This window comes from Octopus sinensis, linkage group LG11, assembly GCF_006345805.1.
Source record: "Octopus sinensis linkage group LG11, ASM634580v1, whole genome shotgun sequence".
Taxonomy (NCBI): domain Eukaryota; kingdom Metazoa; phylum Mollusca; class Cephalopoda; order Octopoda; family Octopodidae; genus Octopus; species Octopus sinensis.
The window spans coordinates 47,972,010-47,992,009 of record NC_043007.1 but is presented as its reverse complement, the minus strand read 5'-3'; the positions used below and the strand labels follow the sequence as shown (position 1 = coordinate 47,992,009).

Here is a 20,000-nt window from a genome sequence, read left to right as displayed (position 1 = left end):
GTTTGCTGAGATTCTTTTGGAAAACGCACTCTTCGTGGTAATGGCTACTTCACGTCTATGTTTAGCATAATAGGTGTCCAATTTATTGGTCATTCCTCTTAAGTTTGTGTATATACTGGCAAAAATGTTTGCGGGCGACGAACATAAAAAATTTCATCTTATCTGTAAGAACAACAGTAAATAAATGTACAACTCAGATTTGGACAATCTAGGACCTAGGTTTCGAACTTTCCAAATTACGTTTCGTAACGTAAATTTGATTAGTTCAATTCGGCTAGATTCACATAGACAAAATTTCAAATGTTGCTACCTCAATGCCGATATTACTCGTCTGAACGCCTAGCCGAAGAGAAATAATCAAATTTACATTATCAAAAGTAATTTGGAAAGTTTGAAACCTAGGTCCTAGATTATCCACATCTGGGTTGTACATTTATTTAATATTGTTCTTACAGGTAAGATGAAATTTTTTATGTTCGCCACACGCAAACGTTTTTGCCACTATATATATATATGTGTGTGTGTGTGTGCAGTGACTCTTTACTATAGCGTCGTATATTATCGACTGCGATTTCCAGTAAATATTGGTGCATTGTTGTACCACTATCTTTGATTTATACTTTAACCTGATGGTGCTTTGCTTTACTGGGAAGCAATACTGCCATATTGCACTATTTAATAATGTTTTTCTTTTCATACACGCACACACATACATACATACAACATACATACATACATACATACATACATACATACATACATACATACACACATATATATATATATATTATATATATATATATATATATATATATATATATATATATATATACAACTTATAAGTAAAGGCTAAAGAAAATTATTTCAATGCCAATATGCTAATAACAGACTATTAAATCGTCAATTTCCACATATTATTTACTCGCTAGAGAAAAAAAACACGAAGAACTGAAATCGGGCAAGCCGGCCGATAGAATTTTTTAAAAAGTTCGTTATTTCTATATTGAATCAATTTCGGAATTAATCTCATAAAATATTCTTTCCTCTTCAGTAGAACATACGAAAGGATATAAATAAGATACTTACATGCGCCCATGGAAAAAGCCGTGGTGGAGAACAGTCACCACGTTGTGCTGAGGCTGACCAAAGAATTTTACTTTTAGATATATCTGGGGTACTTATATGTACCCATGATTTTTGCTTCGGCAATGAAATAATTTTCTTTAGCCCTTACTTATAAGTTGTTTATAATTTTAACCGTAAAGGTATTTTAATATGCTGCCACATTTTTTGATGGAATTTTTTTCTGTAGAAAAAAAAAACTTCATCTTATATTTGTAGTATATATATATATATATATATATATATTGTTGGTATATATGAGTGTATGTATGCATGTGTGTGTGTATGTATATATATCTGTGTATAAGTGTATATGTGTGTGTAGATAGATTGATAGATAGATAGATAGATTAACGATACATGTGGAAACAAATGTGTTTCCTCAAGCCATTTTCACAATCTAAATTTCTACATTCTTGTTATTTTCACAATACCTTAAAGAACATTAACATACAAAAGATAATATGTTTCTTACCAGGTATTATTCTCCGGAATGCTGGTTCATGCTCAAAATAGCAATTGTCGGCCCATTTCTGAGCTACATATTCTAAGTCTTCATCCCAAGACTGAAATTATAGACAGTAAAGATAGCATTTTAATGATGACATTTGCTAGAAATCTAGAATAATTTTGCCAAATCCACCATTTTATTTTTACTGCTTTCACCGATGAAATTATAAGTGAAATTATATTGTGAATTCTCTTCCTTTGAGTTCGTCTTATTTTTGTAGTGTACTAGTACAATAGATAACATACTGTATTACACATAAAATAACACATACACAATTATAAATACAATAACAATAAATAAATGTGACTGCTGCAATTTCAGGATCAAGTTCAGTAATTTTAAATGGAAAGGGAGCGTTAAGCACATAGATCCTAATACTCAAAGATCCTAATACTTGAGTGACACATAATTTGATTGACCTTGAAGGGGAGAAAAACAAGGTCAACTTTTATTGGATATAATCACAGAATTTAACTAAATATTGCAAAGCATTTTGTGCAACACTTAAATGATTTTGTCAGTTGTTTGATTGGCACCAGCTTTTGATAGTAAAAGGAAAATTTCAAAAATAAATACATACAGTTTTTGAGTTCTTTTCTTCATTAATTTTATGTCCATTTTTCCATGCTTGCATGGGTTGGATGAATATAGTATATGAGGCAGTTGTTTTTACAGCTGGGACCCTTCATGACTCGAATCTTCATCTCTTTTTTGAGTAAGGGATCAATTATTCCACATAACCTTGAATGCACAGTGTGCCCCATTGGTGATATGTGAATGTACATAGAAACTATTGTTCAAACTCACATGAATATATAGTGTTGTGGAAGGATTTTGACCCCTCCCACCAAGTGACTAAACGTGGACTGACACATTACTATAAAATAAAGAAGTGTGAGCAATTGATAGAGAACGTTTAACCTTGTGTAACAGTAATTGTAGTGCATCGTGTGATTACTTTCCCCAGCTTCATTGAATTATTTATCCAACATCAGGATATAAAAGTGGTGACAAGTTGTTCGAAACTTGCGTTAGACGTTTAGGAATTTTTTGGTGGGTGGGTGGGGGTACGAAACAAAAAAAAATCGTCTAACATGGAGGGAATATTGGCCTCCGTGGTGCAGTTGCAACAACAGCAGCAGCATCAACAATATCAACTACAAGAGCAACAACAATAAAACCAACAGTTACTGGAATTAATGTTGAAGAAGTCAGAAAATGCATTGTTCACACGATATCGTCGTTCTTTTCGTTTAGACCATGTGGATGCATTTTGTTTTTCAATATGGCTGTAGTTCTTGCTAACCTTCATGTTCACATGTAACCTTGTAGTGCCTTACGCCTGCGCAACGGTGCCCAACGCGCATGCTTTACTTCGATTTGGATTTCATTCTCCCGCTCGCAGCCATTGATGTTAAATTCGGGCCTGTTTTGTAAATTTACGCCTTTTTCATTTGCAGGTCCTTCAAAAGGTGGGGGTATGTTTTGATGGATGATGTTGCATGCTTCCATGTTCTTCGGATTGTGTGTTGATATGTAAGATAATGTTTTAAATGTGTGATGGTGTTTTCTTGTTTTCCGTAACGCTTGGATGTCTATCACTTTTCGAGTAGACTGGCCAGGTATTTTCTATCTAGTCACTACCGGAACAATACTGAAATGTCCATCTAGAACCAAGAATAGCCGATAATCTCTCCATGGTTCCAAATACTTTTCAAAGACACAAAATGGGAAATTCCATTGCACCCTTCACCACAAGACAAAACACCTCCATTCAAAAATATAGAAACCCATATCACCCCAAGAACCCTCCACGTCTTAGATGTAACGTCTACGTGAATAACTCTTTCGGACAGAACTATAAGAGAAACAAGAACTCCCCGCGTCCGATACACATCTCACATAAAGACTTCTAACAGGAAGAAGTAGGAACTTCTCCCGCTCGAGACATTTCTTCCACAATAACCACCTCGTCCAAACAAAATATAACCATTACGACAACCCCACTCAAAGCCGACTACAACAGAGAACGCACAGTAGAACAAAGGTCAGTGGAAGGACAATCAACAGGAACCCTAATTCCCTATATCAAAACCCAAGAAACCCTTTTTTTAGACAAACTTGGCCAAAACCGGGACACTCGATGGCACCAACCAAATGTGAGATCCCGAAGATGATAAATCTCTCACAGAAAACCCTTTCAAACCAGAAAACTAAGATTCTCGCAAAGGGATTGAAGTTCACCCCAACACCATAAAGGTCGAACCTAAATGGTATACAAAATGATATCCAGGAATTCTGCAGAAAACTTCGCATCACTGAAGAACTGCTGGATAAAGAAAATAATGATCAATCGATACCTAACAATAAAAGTAACTACTATCCAACAAAAGGAAGAATCAAACTCTGGATAACTTTTGTGATTTGGTTTCCAATTATCCCTACAATTTACTCCCACCTCGAAAATTTAAAACAAATACAAGTCAAGAAGAATGGGAGATCATTATTAAGCTCAAGGAGGATGACAACATAATTACAAAAGAAGTCGATAAAGGGAGTGTTGTAGTAATCATGGACTCAGAAAAATACATAAACACTACCCTAATCTTCCTTCATGACAATACCTACTAAGAAAAAGTCAACAACTGCAATCAATCCAAGATAATGACTGAACTTTTTACCCTTATCCACCAGTTCCAACAAGGTTTAACGGAAAAGGAGAGAGATTGCTTGACTAGATTTGACTGCAAAACCATCAGCTTTTATGGACTTCTCAAAATCCACAAAAGTGAGGCCATAAATGAAGCCTGTAAGAAATCAACTTTTGTAGTCATAAATATCTCTAATTCGAGAGGTCTCAAAATGAGACCAATTGTGGCCGGTCCCTTGAGTGAGACACACAGACTCGGTAAATTTATTGCCCTCCTTCTTAAACCTTTTCTCTAACATATACCGATGATCTGGGATAGGACTCCCTCCTGATTTCATTCGATGTAGTAAACCTCTACACCTCAATTCCCCACAAATACGGAATAATAGCCATACAATACTGGCTGGAAAAATTCCCAAATGACATTCCTGACCGAATCAGAAGAGAATTCATCATTGAAGGAATAAAATTCGTCGTACAGAACAGCTTCAACTTCAACGAGAACACTTATAGACAAAAAATCGGGCACAATGATGGGAACGAGGGTAGACCCTACTTTTGCCAACCTTGTCATGGCATAATTGGAAGTCCAGATATACAAACACGCTGGACTGAAATTTGGAGACAACTTCCAAAACTTACTCACACACACACACACACACACACACACCACACACACACACACACACACATATGTATATGCATGTGTGTGTGTGTTTGTGTGTGTATATGTTTCATATACACAGTCACATGAAGACACATGCACGCTTTGTCTCACTTGACTGACTTACCAGTGTTCCTCGTCAAACTGAACAGATTATTTACATCTTCATTATATTAAAAGGGATCTATGCAGGAACACCATCATAAAGGAACACAGATTATTATCAGTTTACTCTGCACATATTCCTGTATACGCAAATACTGAAGATATTAATGACATATTTGGCCATCTTGGAAGTGAATTACCATAATTTATCCTCAGTTACCAACCGTTGTTAATTTTACATATATAATTCAAATGAAAAAAAACTGTTAATTATTTACTCAGATATTTACTATGTTAGTTCAAAATTTGAAGATTGTATAATGATTTTAAGTTCCCTTACTAATTTCAACATGTCACAGGCTGCTGGATTGACATCTTTCCGAAACTGATTATGCAAGTCCAGAATAATTTTTCTATCTTCATCTGTTAAACCTAAACAATAGAACAGATATTTATAAAGCCTAATTTAGAGTAGAAATTCTTAAAATATAAAATGGCAAAAAGAAGTATTGGTATATTAATTAAAATATAATTATAATGGCTTTTCTTAATACCTGAAACTGACATGTGAATGATGCCCATCTAGATTGTTTGTAAATGACACCAGAGCAGAACACTTCCTTGAGGTGTAAAGAATGGTATCATTCATTTAGGTGTGTGTGTGTATGTGTGTGTGTGTGTGTGTGTGTGTGTGTGTGTGTGTGTGTGTGTGTGTGTGTGTGTGTGTGTGTGAAATGAAGTACTGATAATGTAATGTTTATCTTAATCTCTTTCATAACATTTTGGCTGATCTTCATTTAGATTTTGCAGGAATTTGAAGTTCAAATTATTTCTTAAACAACAAACTTAACTTACCAGATTTGTATGCATGTGGAGATTTTGAAATGCAAGCCGTGTGATTTGCTATTCCATGGTATTTTCTTGGGCAGTTATTTAACTGGAAGGCAGAAATAAAAGTTAGGAATGATCAAAGAGTATAGATATTCAATTTTCTGGGATATCTATACCTTGCTTTGATTCTTGAGATTCAAATATTTGGCATCTACTATATAGAATTTCACATAAAATCATCTTTCTGATTTGGGGATCTTGTAAAAAATGGGCCTGCCTAACAAAGTGATGAAGGATCATTAAGTTCCTTCTTCAAACTGATAATTTAAAACTGTTGGTCTCACACTTTAGAAATAGTTTCTTGTTTTGATTATATTTTTGAGAATTTTATCTTTGAAGTGGAAAAGAAAGTATTCAGGAATTAAGCATTAAATGAATGCAATAATTAAAACTTTCAATATTGTAGTTTCTACGATAAAGATTATTTCATTCATTAATCTGTTTTAGTCATTGAACTGTATCAATGCTGTGGTATCATGTTGAAAGGTATTTAAGCTTATATTAGCCCAATGCTGTGCCTGGTACTACAAACTTGGAAGAGAAAAAAGGCAAGATTTAAAAAAGATCATAACCTATCACAAAGTATTTTGCCATCCACACACATATACATTCAATGGCAATCCATATTGTTTCCATCAGCTGCATTTTACTCACAAGAATTTGGTTGACCCATTGATAGAGCACAGTTTTCTCAAATGGAACTGAATGCAAATCATGTGACTACAAAACAAACCTTTTAGCTACATTCATGTCATCATATATATAGAAAAGTTAATGGAACATTTTTTACCGAGTATCCTAAGGCTGATTCTTCCAATTCTGCTTTTAGAGATGTCTTTACTAGGGAATCTACAACATATAAAATTTACATGTATTTAAATATATATGTGTATGTGTATGTGTGTTTATAAACGCCTTCCACGCTGCAATTGTATATATATATATATATATATATATATATATACAATTGCAGCGTGGAAGGCGTTTATAAACCATTTAAGAAGCAGACAAAAACCGTTAGATTCACTTCAACATGTAAATTTAGTTTAATTTAATTTAAATGATGCCGCACAGAATTTTGTCGTGGTCTCAAAGCGACGAAAATATTTTGGCAAATTAAATTTAAATGTTGAAGTGAATCTAACGGTTTTTGTGTTTCTTAAATGGCTTATAAACACCTTCCACGCTGCAATTGTTTTCGTTCCAGCACACGATCTCAGATCAGGTCACTTGCTATGCAAGTACATTGAACTATGCAAGTACATCTCCGTAATATATATATATATATATATATATATATATATATATACATACACGCACACACACACACACACATACACACACACAATATACATGTATATATATATATATATATGCATATATACATAAATATATGTACGTACGTACATATATATGTATATATGCATATATGGGTACAGGACATCACAAAATGTAAACAACATGAAATACGAAGGCAAACATTTTTTTGCGAATGAGAGAAACAAATAGAAAACAAGACAAGTAGCATGCAAAAAACACCCCTTCAGCAGTTGTCGGCTGTTTATCTACTCCCCATTTTGAACAATTCATGACATATGTGCCTTCGAGAAAACAGTTGCTCCTGCAACCAGAATAAAATAAAGGGATTTGCGGAGGGTGAAAGTTGGTAATAAAAACAGGACAGTGAAAAGAAGCAGTGAGGGCTGCTAGGCCATATGAGGTAAGGTGGCGAACGCTGGAGGAAAAAGTGTTGACAGGGGAAAAGATAGGAGTGGAGACAGACAAGAATACATCTGGTCTGTGACACAGACAGAAAGAAAAGATGATCACATGGGAAAAAGAAAGGTAGACGATGGTCCCGTGTGAGCAATGAGAGAGTAAAAGTCGAAAGACGCCTGTTGTTAATGTCCTGTTGTATTTGTAATTGTAATTTTTTTTTCATCCTTGCGTTCATATACATTCGCGAGTACCAATGAAACATTGGGGTTTATGTAATCGACTAGTCCCCTCCCCACAAATTTCAGGCCTTGTGCATTTAGCTCGTAGTCCTTTTCAAGCCTAGCCAGGCTCGTGGGTCCGGTTTCCCGGTTTCTGTGGCGTATGTGTTCACCCCAGCTGGACGGGATGCCAGTCCATCGCAGCGTTGTTCAAGAAACAGGAAGAGAGAGTGAGAGGAAGTTGTGGCGAAAGAGTACAACAGGGGTCGCCACCACTCCCTGTCGGAGCCTCGTGGAGCTTTTAGGTATTTTCGCTCAATAAAAACACACAACGCAAGGTCTGGGAATCGAAACTGCGATCCTCCGACCGCGAGACCGCTGCCCTAACCACTGGGCCATTGCGCTTCCACGTGCATTTAGCAAACTGAGTTCTCTTGTGGGTTTTATTATTATTATTTGATGAATTTTGATTAATGTTGTTTCCTAACGTTTAGAAAAGCATGAACCTGATCATATTTAACCTTTTCTCCAACTCTGAGGCATTGCATTTGCATAAGTATCTCATAAATGCTCAGCTGATATTTTCTAATATCAGGAGACTAGTTCTAATTACTTCGTTGGAGAAACAGCACCGTTTTGACTTTTTTTTTAATCGACCTGTATTGAGTGAGTATCTAACACCCGACTTAACACCATACTTCTTGGCTCGCGAATATCTTTAACGAAGCCTTGTTACACGAATTCATGGTCGCATCCTGTCCACATTAATCTTGTTTTTATACTGACGTAGAAGAGCATTAGGTTGGCAGCAATTGCATCATTCTCAGCAATTTAGGAGTGACTGCTAAGAAGTTAAACATTTCCTTCAAATTGTTTGACTATCTATCTATCTATCTATCTATCTATCTATCTATCTATCTATCTATCTATCTATCTATCTATCTATCTATCTATCTATCTATCTATCAGTATATATTTATGTATCACAATTTACATAACTGAACATGTTCAACCCGTGGAAAGGTGTGCCTTTCAGTTGGAGGACTGAAAAGACATGCCAAAAGACTCCATACTGTGGTGCCTGTTCCCTCTGCCAGCCAGCACAGCTGAGCATTGTACAATAGAATGTGCAAATCTTTGGCGGGGCTCAAGAGTCATATAAGGGACACACATTGCAATAACAATGACTCATTTCAGTGATCCTTTCTAGCAATGCATTTTCTCGTATAAGAAAAAGCAACTATTATATAATATATATATATATATGTATGTATATATAAAGAGAGAGAGAGAAATTGATAGATTCACCGATAAATAAACAGAAAGACAGGCAGATAGATAGATAAATAGATAGATAGATAGATAGATAGATAGATAGATAGATAGATAGATAGATAGATAGATAGATAGATAGATAGATAGATAGATAGATAGATAGATAGATAGATAGATACATGCATACATACATACATATATACATACAACATACATACATACATACATACATACATACATACATACATACATACTTGCATACTTATTCACAGCAGTTTCTTTGTGCCCGAATATCATGAATGAAAGCGGCACGCCTTCGCGTGGCTTTTTGAACCGATCATTGATGATGCAGGCTTTTCTCCTTGCCTGCATTTAGTAGTTTTAAAGGAAGAGTCAGTGCGCGCAATACAATTCCATCCTTCCGAGGTCCGACCACAAGGGCTCAGCGGACTAAAATGGCTGCGGTGGGTAGCAAACCGTAGGTTTTACAATGAGGGGCCTTCTCGGTGAATTGCCTTAGAGGGCTGGAGACATTTACCCACTCTGTAGTTGCCTGAAGGATATCAAAGAGGGCACCAAATGACTTGAGGTACAGGATATATATATGCACACACACAATACAATCACATATTCATTACTGTCCGTGGATAAACGCTTCTAACGATTTCACTTACCTGTTGTAGCTCGAAGAGTTGTCTCAATTGACAATGTAGTATCTGCTCGAAAAGTCAGTGCAGCTGAAGTTTCTGGACAGTATACAAAGAAACAAAGAAAAACAAATAAAAAATAAGAATAAACGTTGAAGGAGGGAATTCTTTGCCAACTTTCCCATTTCCTCGCATATTTCTTATATGTTGTTTATATAAGCATATATCTCTTCTACTACGCTTTACAAATAACAATTCTTGAGGCACGTATTTTACATCTCCGGCCATTCTCATTACTATCTATCTCTCTTTTAGACGGTGACATGGGAGAATCGTTAACAAAAATGCTAAGCGGCGTTTCGTTCCCTTTTACCTTCGCCTGACTTTCATTCTTTTGGTATCGAAAAAATTAGTGCCAGTTGTGCACTGGAGTCGAGATAACCGACTTATCCTTCACCCCTAAAATCATGTCTTGTGCCTATAACGGAAAAGATTATTTGTTTTTTTAATTAAACGTTGACAAACTGCCTTTTGGCAACCATTAGCACACTGGACGAAATATTTAGCGGTATTTCGCCCGTCGCTACTTTCTGAGTTCAAATTCCACCGAGGTCGACTTTACCTTCCATCATTTCGGGATCGATAAATTAAGTACCAGTTGTGTACTGGTGTCGTGTAATCGACTGCCCCCTTCCTCAAAATTTCAGGCCTTATGTCTATAGTAGAAAGGATTATTATTAATAGTAGAAAGAATTATTATTATTATTATTATTAGCAAATGTGCTTCTAGATTTAGGGTAGATAAAGAGCAGAGTGTACTTGCCCTAGAGGTTAGGGCGATCGTGGTTGTGCGGAGACTTCTACGGGAAGACTTTTATACAGACGTGGTTTCTGTATATGTCACCTCAGTGTCATGCGCTAATAACTGTGATGCACATTACCACGAAACGGGGGAGATACCAACTGTCTTTATTTGATGTATTCCCAAATACTCTGCCAACAACTGTAACCAATCCAAAACAACTCTCAATGAACTATAACAACTTCTCAACAATTTCCTGCGACTCCACAAACTCATGAACGGCACCTTTCGACTTCCTGCGATTTCTCATCTCTCGCTCTCAGTCAAACACGCTCCTACATATGTGAGTTCAACTAGTCCATTCTCACAGGGTGTGTTATGATTCTCGCCATAACACAAACCTTCGGAAGTCTCCTCTTTTGGAAATTTTAATTAAGATTTAAGATTTACACCTTTCAATCCCACTCTATCTGTATTGTATTGTTCTGTCCTCAGTAGTTAATAAAGAAAAGGTTAAACCGCAGGTGGATAACAACTGAGACGATGTGACGAACAGGATGGCCAATCTTGCCCAGAAATGGGTAGAGAAGAAACTGTCCTTGTAAGGTTGGGCAGAGGTGGCGAATGCCTACATTGCCTCCGTCACCATTTACCGTCTGACCGTCGTACCTTGCCCTGATTATTGCTTGATCAAGTTGGAGCGTCTCCTGTGGGTTTTCTTGAGGAAGGGACGCGTTTCAATGGCTAAGCGGTCAGTCTGCTGCCAACTCCTTCTGAGTGGGGGCTGTTGGTGGGCAGACAAGCGCTGCGGTTGCGTTACCTAGAAGGTGAACGTGTTGGGACTCCGTTTGTGAGACACGTCTTTCTACAGCTCGTCTCTCTGACGGAACTGCAGTCCTGGGTGAAAGATAGACTGACATTGGGCGCCTGGCACTTAGAATGTCACCAGGTTCTCACTGTCCTCTACACGTCGGACAATAGGATCGGCGGATGTTCCGCTTTAGCTATTTATAGAGGATAAGTGGCGAGGTGGTGGGGTGCGATGACATCCTAGGGGAGTCTCTGGGCGTCGATGAAGACAACTGGCTAGTCTGTTCCGGAGGACATTTCGGTTGTGGACTATTATGGATAATTTCCAGATGTCCTTGGTTTGGCAGTGCTACCAGTGGAGGGTTGGGTGGGGGTGTACCGGTTAGAGATAAACTTAACAGACCGGGATGTGTGTGTGATGTGGGCTTGTCCGAGGCGCACGCAGAGTGATGAAACCGTTCTGCATGCACTCGTTCAGTGTCTGGGAATTGCTGACTTATGGAGTTATGTCGAACATCTGTTCGTGTGGGACGGATCCGTCTGTCGATCGAGTTCATTGTGATGATTGCCCTGCTGCCCATCCTTAATTGGGCCGACAATGCAGTTTTCCTTTTACTTGGTGGGTGTGGCGAGGCTGAAAGGAATGAGGACAGAGACAGCTCTCTTCGATAAAGTCCTCATCGACTTTTTCAAGTTACAATTGAAAAGGAGAGTGAATGTGGAGAGGGAGGTGCTGTCCTCTAGTAAATTTATCAAAAGGTGGATGCAAGTTGCGAAAATGGCAAAAGTGGATGGTACGACTCACAGTGTAGATCTGTGAGTCAGAGGAAAGGAGTTAGAAAGGACAGGGTGTTCTTGGATGGTGGGGTTCCTCGAGGTCCTCTTGTATCAGGAGGACCCCATCACTACTCCTTTTTTGTTCTTAGTGCCGTATACTATGTATATCTCTCTCTTTTTAAAGCATATTGAATATTATTTTTTTACCATTCCCTTACATGTAAACCCCCACATCTCTGAAGAATCTCTGATTCTCTTGTGGTACTTTAAGAATTCCTTCAACAATCTTCTTTACTCCATAAATGGTAGTGTTTTTCTTTAACGTCTATAAAGATGGTACACTTCTTCCTTCTAATCATTAAAAACATATCCATTGTATATATAATATACGCAACTTATACAATGGATGTGTTTTTAATGATCAGAAGGAAGAGATGTACCATCTTTATAGACGTTGAAGAAAACTACCGTTTATGAAGTAAAGAAGATTGCTGAAGGAGTTCTTAAAGCACCACCAGAGAATCAGAGACTCTCCAGAGATGAAAGTACCTTCGATGATAACAAAGCCCTCAGCGACTGTGGCTACACCAGTAGGTCTGCTCGAGCTGAAGCACCGGCCACAATTCCTCGCTTTGAAGCTGCAAACGGTGAATTTGAAGCTCTCGAGCGAACATCTCTGTTCACTCCTCCGGAGATGCCTGATTTAATGAAATCACTGGATTCTACTAACCCACATGTATTCCCACGAGTTTTTATCGTGGGACAGGTCCAGGTTCTTGCAGATTACATTGTTCTGTGGCAGCAAGAAGGCTGCATAATGTAGACAATATGATCAATGGTTTCTGCTTGCTGTTTACATACACAACATTGGCGACATTATGATTGGTGATTTTTGGTTGTTGCTTACATAAAACTGCCAATAATTATTTTTATTAAGGCGGCGAGCTGGCAGAATCGTTAGCACGCTGAACGAAATGCATAGCGGTATTTCGTCTGTCTACGTTCTCAGTTCAAATTCCGCCGAGGTCGGCTTTGCCTGTCATCCTTTCGTGGTGGATTAAATAAGTACCAGTTAGGCACTGGAGTCAATGTAATCGACCTAATCCCCTTCCCGAAACTGCCCTCGTGGCAAAAAAATTGAAATCATTATTATTATTATTATTATTATTATTATTATTATTATTATTATCATCATCATCATCATCATCATCATCATTATTATTATTATTATTATTATTATTATTATTATTATTATTATTATTATTATTATTATTATTATTATCATTGAGAGAGCAGTGCATGCCATCAAAGTGACAATGGGGTAAAACATACGAAGCCCATTATACCCATCATGACTACCCGTCTGATAAGGGCACACCACGCACATGCATCACAACTATATATGCGCGACATGATAATCTCATATCAAGATAAACAAGGCATGACCTTGCAGGTGGAGCCCTGTATAATTTTTTTTCAGGTCGGGTGGCCCAACCCGTTCAAAAGGTCCCTGAATAAGGGTTGTTTAAGGATGTTGAACGAAAACCCGTGTTTCCGGAGGTGAATTATCCAAACTCCAAAGAATTCCTCTCAACACATAGCTATAATTCTCCCCACTACTTCTGCTCATGATCAGAGATGCACATATCGTCAGCCACTAAGAGACATGCTCAACTGGTCAAGGTCAAGCAACTGACAAGCAAATCTGTGGTATTGAGCAGCATATTTGCTGTGGTCCATCTTTATACCAAGACAAAACAATGTACATGATAACACTTCCAATCAGTTAAGATAAGAAGCCACGGAGGCCACTGTCTGGTACTGTATCAGGACATTTATTATTATTATTATTATTATTATTATTATTATTATTATTATTATTATTATTATTATTAATAATATTCTTCTTCTTCTCCTTCTTCTTATTGTCGTTGTTGTTGCTGTTGTAGTAGTAGTTGTTGTTGTTGTTGTTGTTGTTGTTCTCTTCTTCTTCTTCTTCTTCAACCATTGCTCGGATTTTTATCTGTCTACTCCTTTTGCATTTAGTTTAGCCCAGTATTTGCCATGAAGGTGTTTTCTTGCCATCGTTTTATCAAGGTCCGCTGCTGTTCTAGTTTTAGTTTGGATTTCATTTGTTTTATAGCTTTTGTTGCTTCTTCTTCATATTTGTTAGGTATTATGACTTCTTGTTTGTATTTGTCAACTTCCTTAAATACTGAGAATAGTTTTTTTTGTTTTGCTTGTATTTTGTGGCTATTTGTATTACTTTTCCTTGCTTCTGAAGTAGGTATTTTTGCAGTCCTAAGGTGCTTATTTTATAATAGTTTTCCAGCTGTATAAGGCCTCTACCACCTTCTATACGTTGTATATATAGCCTTTCTATGTCAGATTTTGGGTGGTGCATCCTAGATCCTGTCATTATTAATCTTGTTTTTCTGTCTATTTAAGTTAGTTCATTTAGTGCCCAGTTAAGGATATTGTAGCTCTAACTTATAACTGGGACGGCTAAAGTGTTAATACCTATTATCTTGTTTTTAGCATTGAGGCTGTTTTTAGTATTGATCTAACTCGTCTATAGTATTCTTTCTTTATTTTCTCTTTCATTTGTGTGTGTTGTATCGTATCTAGTTCATTGTTTCATAAATATTTGTGTGCCTGGCTTTGGTCTATTTTTTTGTTTCATTGGCTTTATCTAGTGTGATGTTTCTACTCTTAACTAGTTTTCCTCTTCTAAAGCCAAATTTCATATCTATTTCTTTGGTAAAACCATGTACTGTCTGTAGTAGTGTTTCCAGCTGTTTATCATTTGTAGCGTATAGTTTTAGGCCATCCATATATATGAGCTGGCTGATTGGTTTGCCGTAACATTTGTATCCGCATCCAGTAACATTTGTATCCGCATCAGTGCCAAGCAGAAAAGGAGTGGAGAGAGCGTGTCTCCTTGGTCTGTTCCTCTTCTTATATGGATGGCTTTGGTTTTCACGAGTCCCTCTGTTGTTTGGAGCTATAGCACTGTCTGCCATTTATTCATAAAGTGTCTTATGTATTTTATAATTATTGGTGCTGCCTTGTTCATGGCTAGTGTTTCGAGGATCCATCTGAGGGGAATACTATAAAAAGCCTTTCGGTAGTCGATCCAGGCCATACTGAGGCCTTTCTTCTTTCTGCGGCTGTCTTCAGTTATAGCTTTATTGATCATTAGTTGATCTTTACAACCGTATGGGCCCTTGCAGTATCCAATCTGTTCTTCTGAAAACAGGTTGTTTTTTCAATGCTTGCTCAATCTCTGTAGTATTATTGCAGTAAAAGCTTTGTAAATTGTAGAGAGACAGTTCATAGGTCTGTAGTTTTCTGGTTTTGCCGTTTCAGCGGATTTGGGAATTAGGATAGTTTTATTATTATTATTATTATTATTATTTTATTATTATTATTATTATTATTATTATTGGAGCAGGTCCAGGTTTTGGTAAATTATCCAGTGAATATATTATGCAGCTCTATCATGCCTGTTGAGATACTTTGTATGCGCAAGAAGACTGCTCATGGAGGCAACATGATGAATGATTTCCTTTTGTTGTTGACATACACAACACGTTGAGCAGCTGCCGTTCATGTTGGCCTGGTAGTTCCTTGTAGGTAGGCATTGATTTTGGGTTGCTTTGATAAACACTTCTGTCTCTGACTTTAAGCCAGGAGACACTAACCATTGATGAGTAAAGACTTTGTCAACATCGGCATTATTAGCTCTCTTTGGGTATTTGCCATTGAGAGGTTTTTCTTGCCATTTATCAGTAAGAATATCCAAAGCAGCAGATTTAGGACGGGTTTTCATACGCTTAACTTTTTGTGTGCTTATTGCTATTATTATTATTATTATTATTATTATTATTATTATTATTATTTATTATTATTATTATTATTATTATATTATTATATTATTATTATTATTATTTATTATTATTATTATTATTATTATTATTATATATTATTATTATTATTTATTATTATTATTATATTATTATTATTTTATTATTATTATTATTTTTATTTATTATTATTATTATTATTTTATTATTATTATTATTATTATTATTATTTTCAGTAGTTTTATTTTTATAGCGTGCTTTCACTTCACTACCGAGCGCAGCTCTGTGTGCCTTAGATATGTGCTGTGATTTGTTGTGATGCTCTGATGGTTATTGTATGGAAGGTGTTCTGCGTAGGATGTGTGCAGTGCCTAGTAGTGCAATTTTCTGTATGTTATATGTGTTTGTAAGTCCTGGTGTTTTTGTTATGAATTTGTCTGAATATTTTTTTATCATGCCTAATGCACCTACTATGATAGGAATTGTTTCTGTTTTTAGATTCCACATTCTGGTTACCTCTATTTCCAGGTCTTTGTATTTTGAAAGTTTCTCCATTTCTTTTAGAGTCACGTTGTCATCCGCTGGTATTGACACATCAATTAGAAAACATTTTTTTTCTTCATGATCTCTGACAACTATATCTGGTCTGTTGGCCTCAATTTCTCTGTCTGTGTGTATCGGCATATCCCAGAGTATGGTTGCTTTCTCGTTTTCTGTGACCTTTTCTGGTGTGTGCCTATACCATCTTTTTTTCTGTTGTTATTCCATAATGTTGGCATAGCTTCCAGTGTATGTAGGTTCCAACTCTGTCATGTCTGTGAATATATTCCTTCTTAGCCAGGACTGGGCAGCCAGAGATAATATGATTTATTGTTTCTTGTCCATCTCCACATATTCTGCAGTTACTTGTTATATTTCTTTTCATTACATGTTTTTGGTAATTTCTGGTGGGGAGGCTTTGGTCTTGTGCTGCAATTAAAAATCCCTCTGTCTCTGCTTTGAGTCCTGAGCTTCTCAACCATTGCTGGGATTTTTCTTTGTCTATTTCTTTTGCGTTTAGTTTAGTGCAGTATTTAGCATGAAGGGGCTGTTCTTGCCATCGTTTTATCATGGTTCGTTGCTGTTCTATTTTTAGTTTGGATTTCATTTGTTTTATAGCTTTTGTTGTTTCTTCTTCTTCTTCTTCTTCTTCTTCTTTCTTCTTTCTTCTTCTTCTTCTTCTCTTCTTCTTCTTCTTCTTCTTCTTTCTTCTTCTTCTTCTTCATATTTATTAGGTGGTATGATTTCTTGTTTGTATTTGTCAGCTTCCTTAAATACTGAGAACAGTTTTTTGTTTTGCTCGTGTTTTGCCGCTATTTGTATCAGTTTTCCTTCCTTCTGAAGTAGATATTTTTGCAGTCCTATGGTGGTTATTTTATAGTAGTTTTCCAGCTGTATAAGGTCTCTACCACCTTCTATACGTTGTATATATATAGTCTTTCTATGTCAGATTTTGGGTGATGCATCCTAGATCCTGTCATTATTTTTCTTGTTTTCCTATCTATTTTGGTCAGTTCATTTAGTGTCCAGTTAAGGATATTGTAGCTGTAACTTATAACTGGGACAGCTAAAGTGTTAATACCTATTATCTTGTTTTTAGCATTGAGCTCTGTTTTTAGTATTGGTCTAACTCGTCTATAATATTCTTTTTTTATTTTCTCTTTCATTTGTGTGTTTTGTGTCTTATCTAGTTCATGGATTCCTAAGTATTTGTAACTTTGGCTTTGGTCTAATTCTTTTATTTCATTGGTTTTATCTAGTGTGATGTTGCTACTCTTAACTAGTTTTCCTCTTTTCATGGTTACTTTGGCGCATTTTTCTAATCCAAATTTCATATCTATTTCTTTGGTAAATCCATGAACTGTCTTTAATAGTGTTTCCAGCTGTTTGTCATTTGCAGCGTATAGTTTTAGGTCATCCATATATAAAAGATGGCTGATCGTTTTGCCGTAACATTTATATCCGCATATAGTTCTATTTAGCATATCAGATAGAGGTGACAGTGCCAAGCAGAAAAGGAGTGGAGAGAGCGTGTCTCCCTGGAATATTCCTCTTCTAATGGGGATGTCTTTGGTTTTCATGAGTCCCTCTTTTGTTTGTAGCTGTAGCACTGTTTGCCATTTATTCATAGAGTGCCCTATGAATTTTATAATTGTTGTTGCTACTTTGTTAATGGCTAGTGTTTCGAGGATCCATGTGTGGGGGATGCTATCAAACGCCTTTTTGTAGTCGATCCAGACCATACTGAGGCCTTCCTTCTTTCTGTGGCGGTCTTCAGTTATAGCTTTATTAATCATTAGTTGATCTTTACAGCCATATGAGCCTTTGCGGCATCCTTTCTGCTCTTCTGGAAATAGGTTGTTTTCGTCCAGGTGCTTGTTCAACCTTTTCGATATCACTGCAGTAAATGCCTTGTACATTGTAGGGAGACAGGTTTTTGGTCTGTAGTTTTCTGGCTTTGCTGTCTCATTTGATTTGGGAATTAAGATGGTTTTCCCCTTCGTGAACCATTCAGGCATTGTCTCTGGCTCTGCTAGTATGTTGTTAAAGTTTTCAGCCAGCTTTTTGTGCATTCCTGTTAGATATTTCAACAAGAAGTTGGGGATCTTGTCATGCCCTGGTGCCTTCCAGTTGCTTAGTCTTTGCAGTGCCTGGGTGACCTCTTCAGTTGTTATGGGGGTCCAAAGTTGCTCAGATGCTGAGTTTGTTGTTTTAATACTCCTTTTTTTTTTGGTTGTTCGTTCGGTGACCATATTTCTCTCCAGAATTCTTCCACTTCTTCTGCCGTTGGTGCTGCAGTGATTTCTATTTTATTTTTGCCATGTTCTTGGTAGAACTTTTTGGGATTGGAGTTGAACTTTTTGTTTTGTTCAAAGAAGCGCTGGCGTTTCTCATACCGGCGGATCCTTTGTGCTTTGGCAAGGATATCTTGCTTCAGGCTTTCTTTTATCTCAGGTAAATCTTTTTCTGTGATGTTATATTTGCGGAGTATTTTTGTTTTCTTTTTGTTGCTCAGTAGCGTTGATTGTCTACTGATTTCATTAAGAATCGACAGATCTTTTCTCATTTTTTAAATTTTGTTTTGGATGTTATTTATCCACAGGGTTTGTTTGGGTGGTGGTACTCCTGTTTGGATGGGTTTGAGTGAGTATCCAGCTTCTTTTGTGGCTGCAGTGGCTGCTGCGTATACTAAGTCATTTAGCTCAGTGATATCGCTTTTTGTTTCAGTGGCTATTAGTTCCGTGACGGCTAGGTTTATGCTGTTTATAATTGGTGTTGTTTCGTCTATTTTGATTTTTGGGAGGTATGGTCGGTGGTCCATTTTGAGCTCTGTGGTTTTCAGTTCTTTGACTATTTTACTTTTTATATTATCATAATCATTAGGCTTCCCTTCGTTGTTTCCAGGTTTTAGCTTTGTGTCGCTTTCTTTCTTATTTATATGTTTGTTTGCCGTATTTTGGCTTGCTGTTTGTCGTGTATTATTATGCATCCTCACGGTCTGGGTTTGTTGTTTTTTGTTTACATCGTGTTTGTTGGGAATGTTACGTTTGTTTTCGTGTTTTACTGTTTCAGTGTTTATATTATTGGGCATTGTTGTGTGACTTCTATCTACATTTTCCTGGTGTAGTTTTTCTTTTAGATGTTCTATTTCTATTTCTGATATTTTTTTGCGTTGAGAATGTATCTTCGTACGTTAGCTAGTTTATTAGGGTTCATTGCTGTATCCAAGTCTATATTTATGCTATTTTCCTTTCATATTTTATATGTATGTGTTGTTGTGTTTTCATTTTTGGGTAGAGCACTGCTGTGAAGTATGCGTGTAGGATAGAAATGTATTCCTCACATGTCCATTTATGTCTTTTGGGTTTTATTTGCGGGACATGAGGAACAACGCCCGGCCCAT

At 36.7% G+C, this 20,000-nt stretch overlaps 1 protein-coding gene across 4 annotated transcripts in view; it reads right to left on the bottom strand.

The window, feature by feature from the left end:
* LOC115217114 overlaps positions 1-20,000 on the bottom strand; it is a 295,576-nt gene that overhangs the window by 206,578 nt on the left and 68,998 nt on the right. For all 4 annotated transcript variants that reach the window (XM_036507465.1, XM_036507464.1, XM_029786713.2 and 1 more), the window contains 5 exons: positions 9,830-9,901; positions 6,734-6,792; positions 5,908-5,989; positions 5,393-5,484; positions 1,598-1,688 (listed from right to left, as the gene is read on the bottom strand). In XM_036507465.1, the coding sequence (XP_036363358.1) occupies positions 1,598-1,688; positions 5,393-5,484; positions 5,908-5,989; positions 6,734-6,792; positions 9,830-9,901 (396 nt within the window). The remainder of the gene's footprint in view (positions 1-1,597; positions 1,689-5,392; positions 5,485-5,907; positions 5,990-6,733; positions 6,793-9,829; positions 9,902-20,000) is intronic.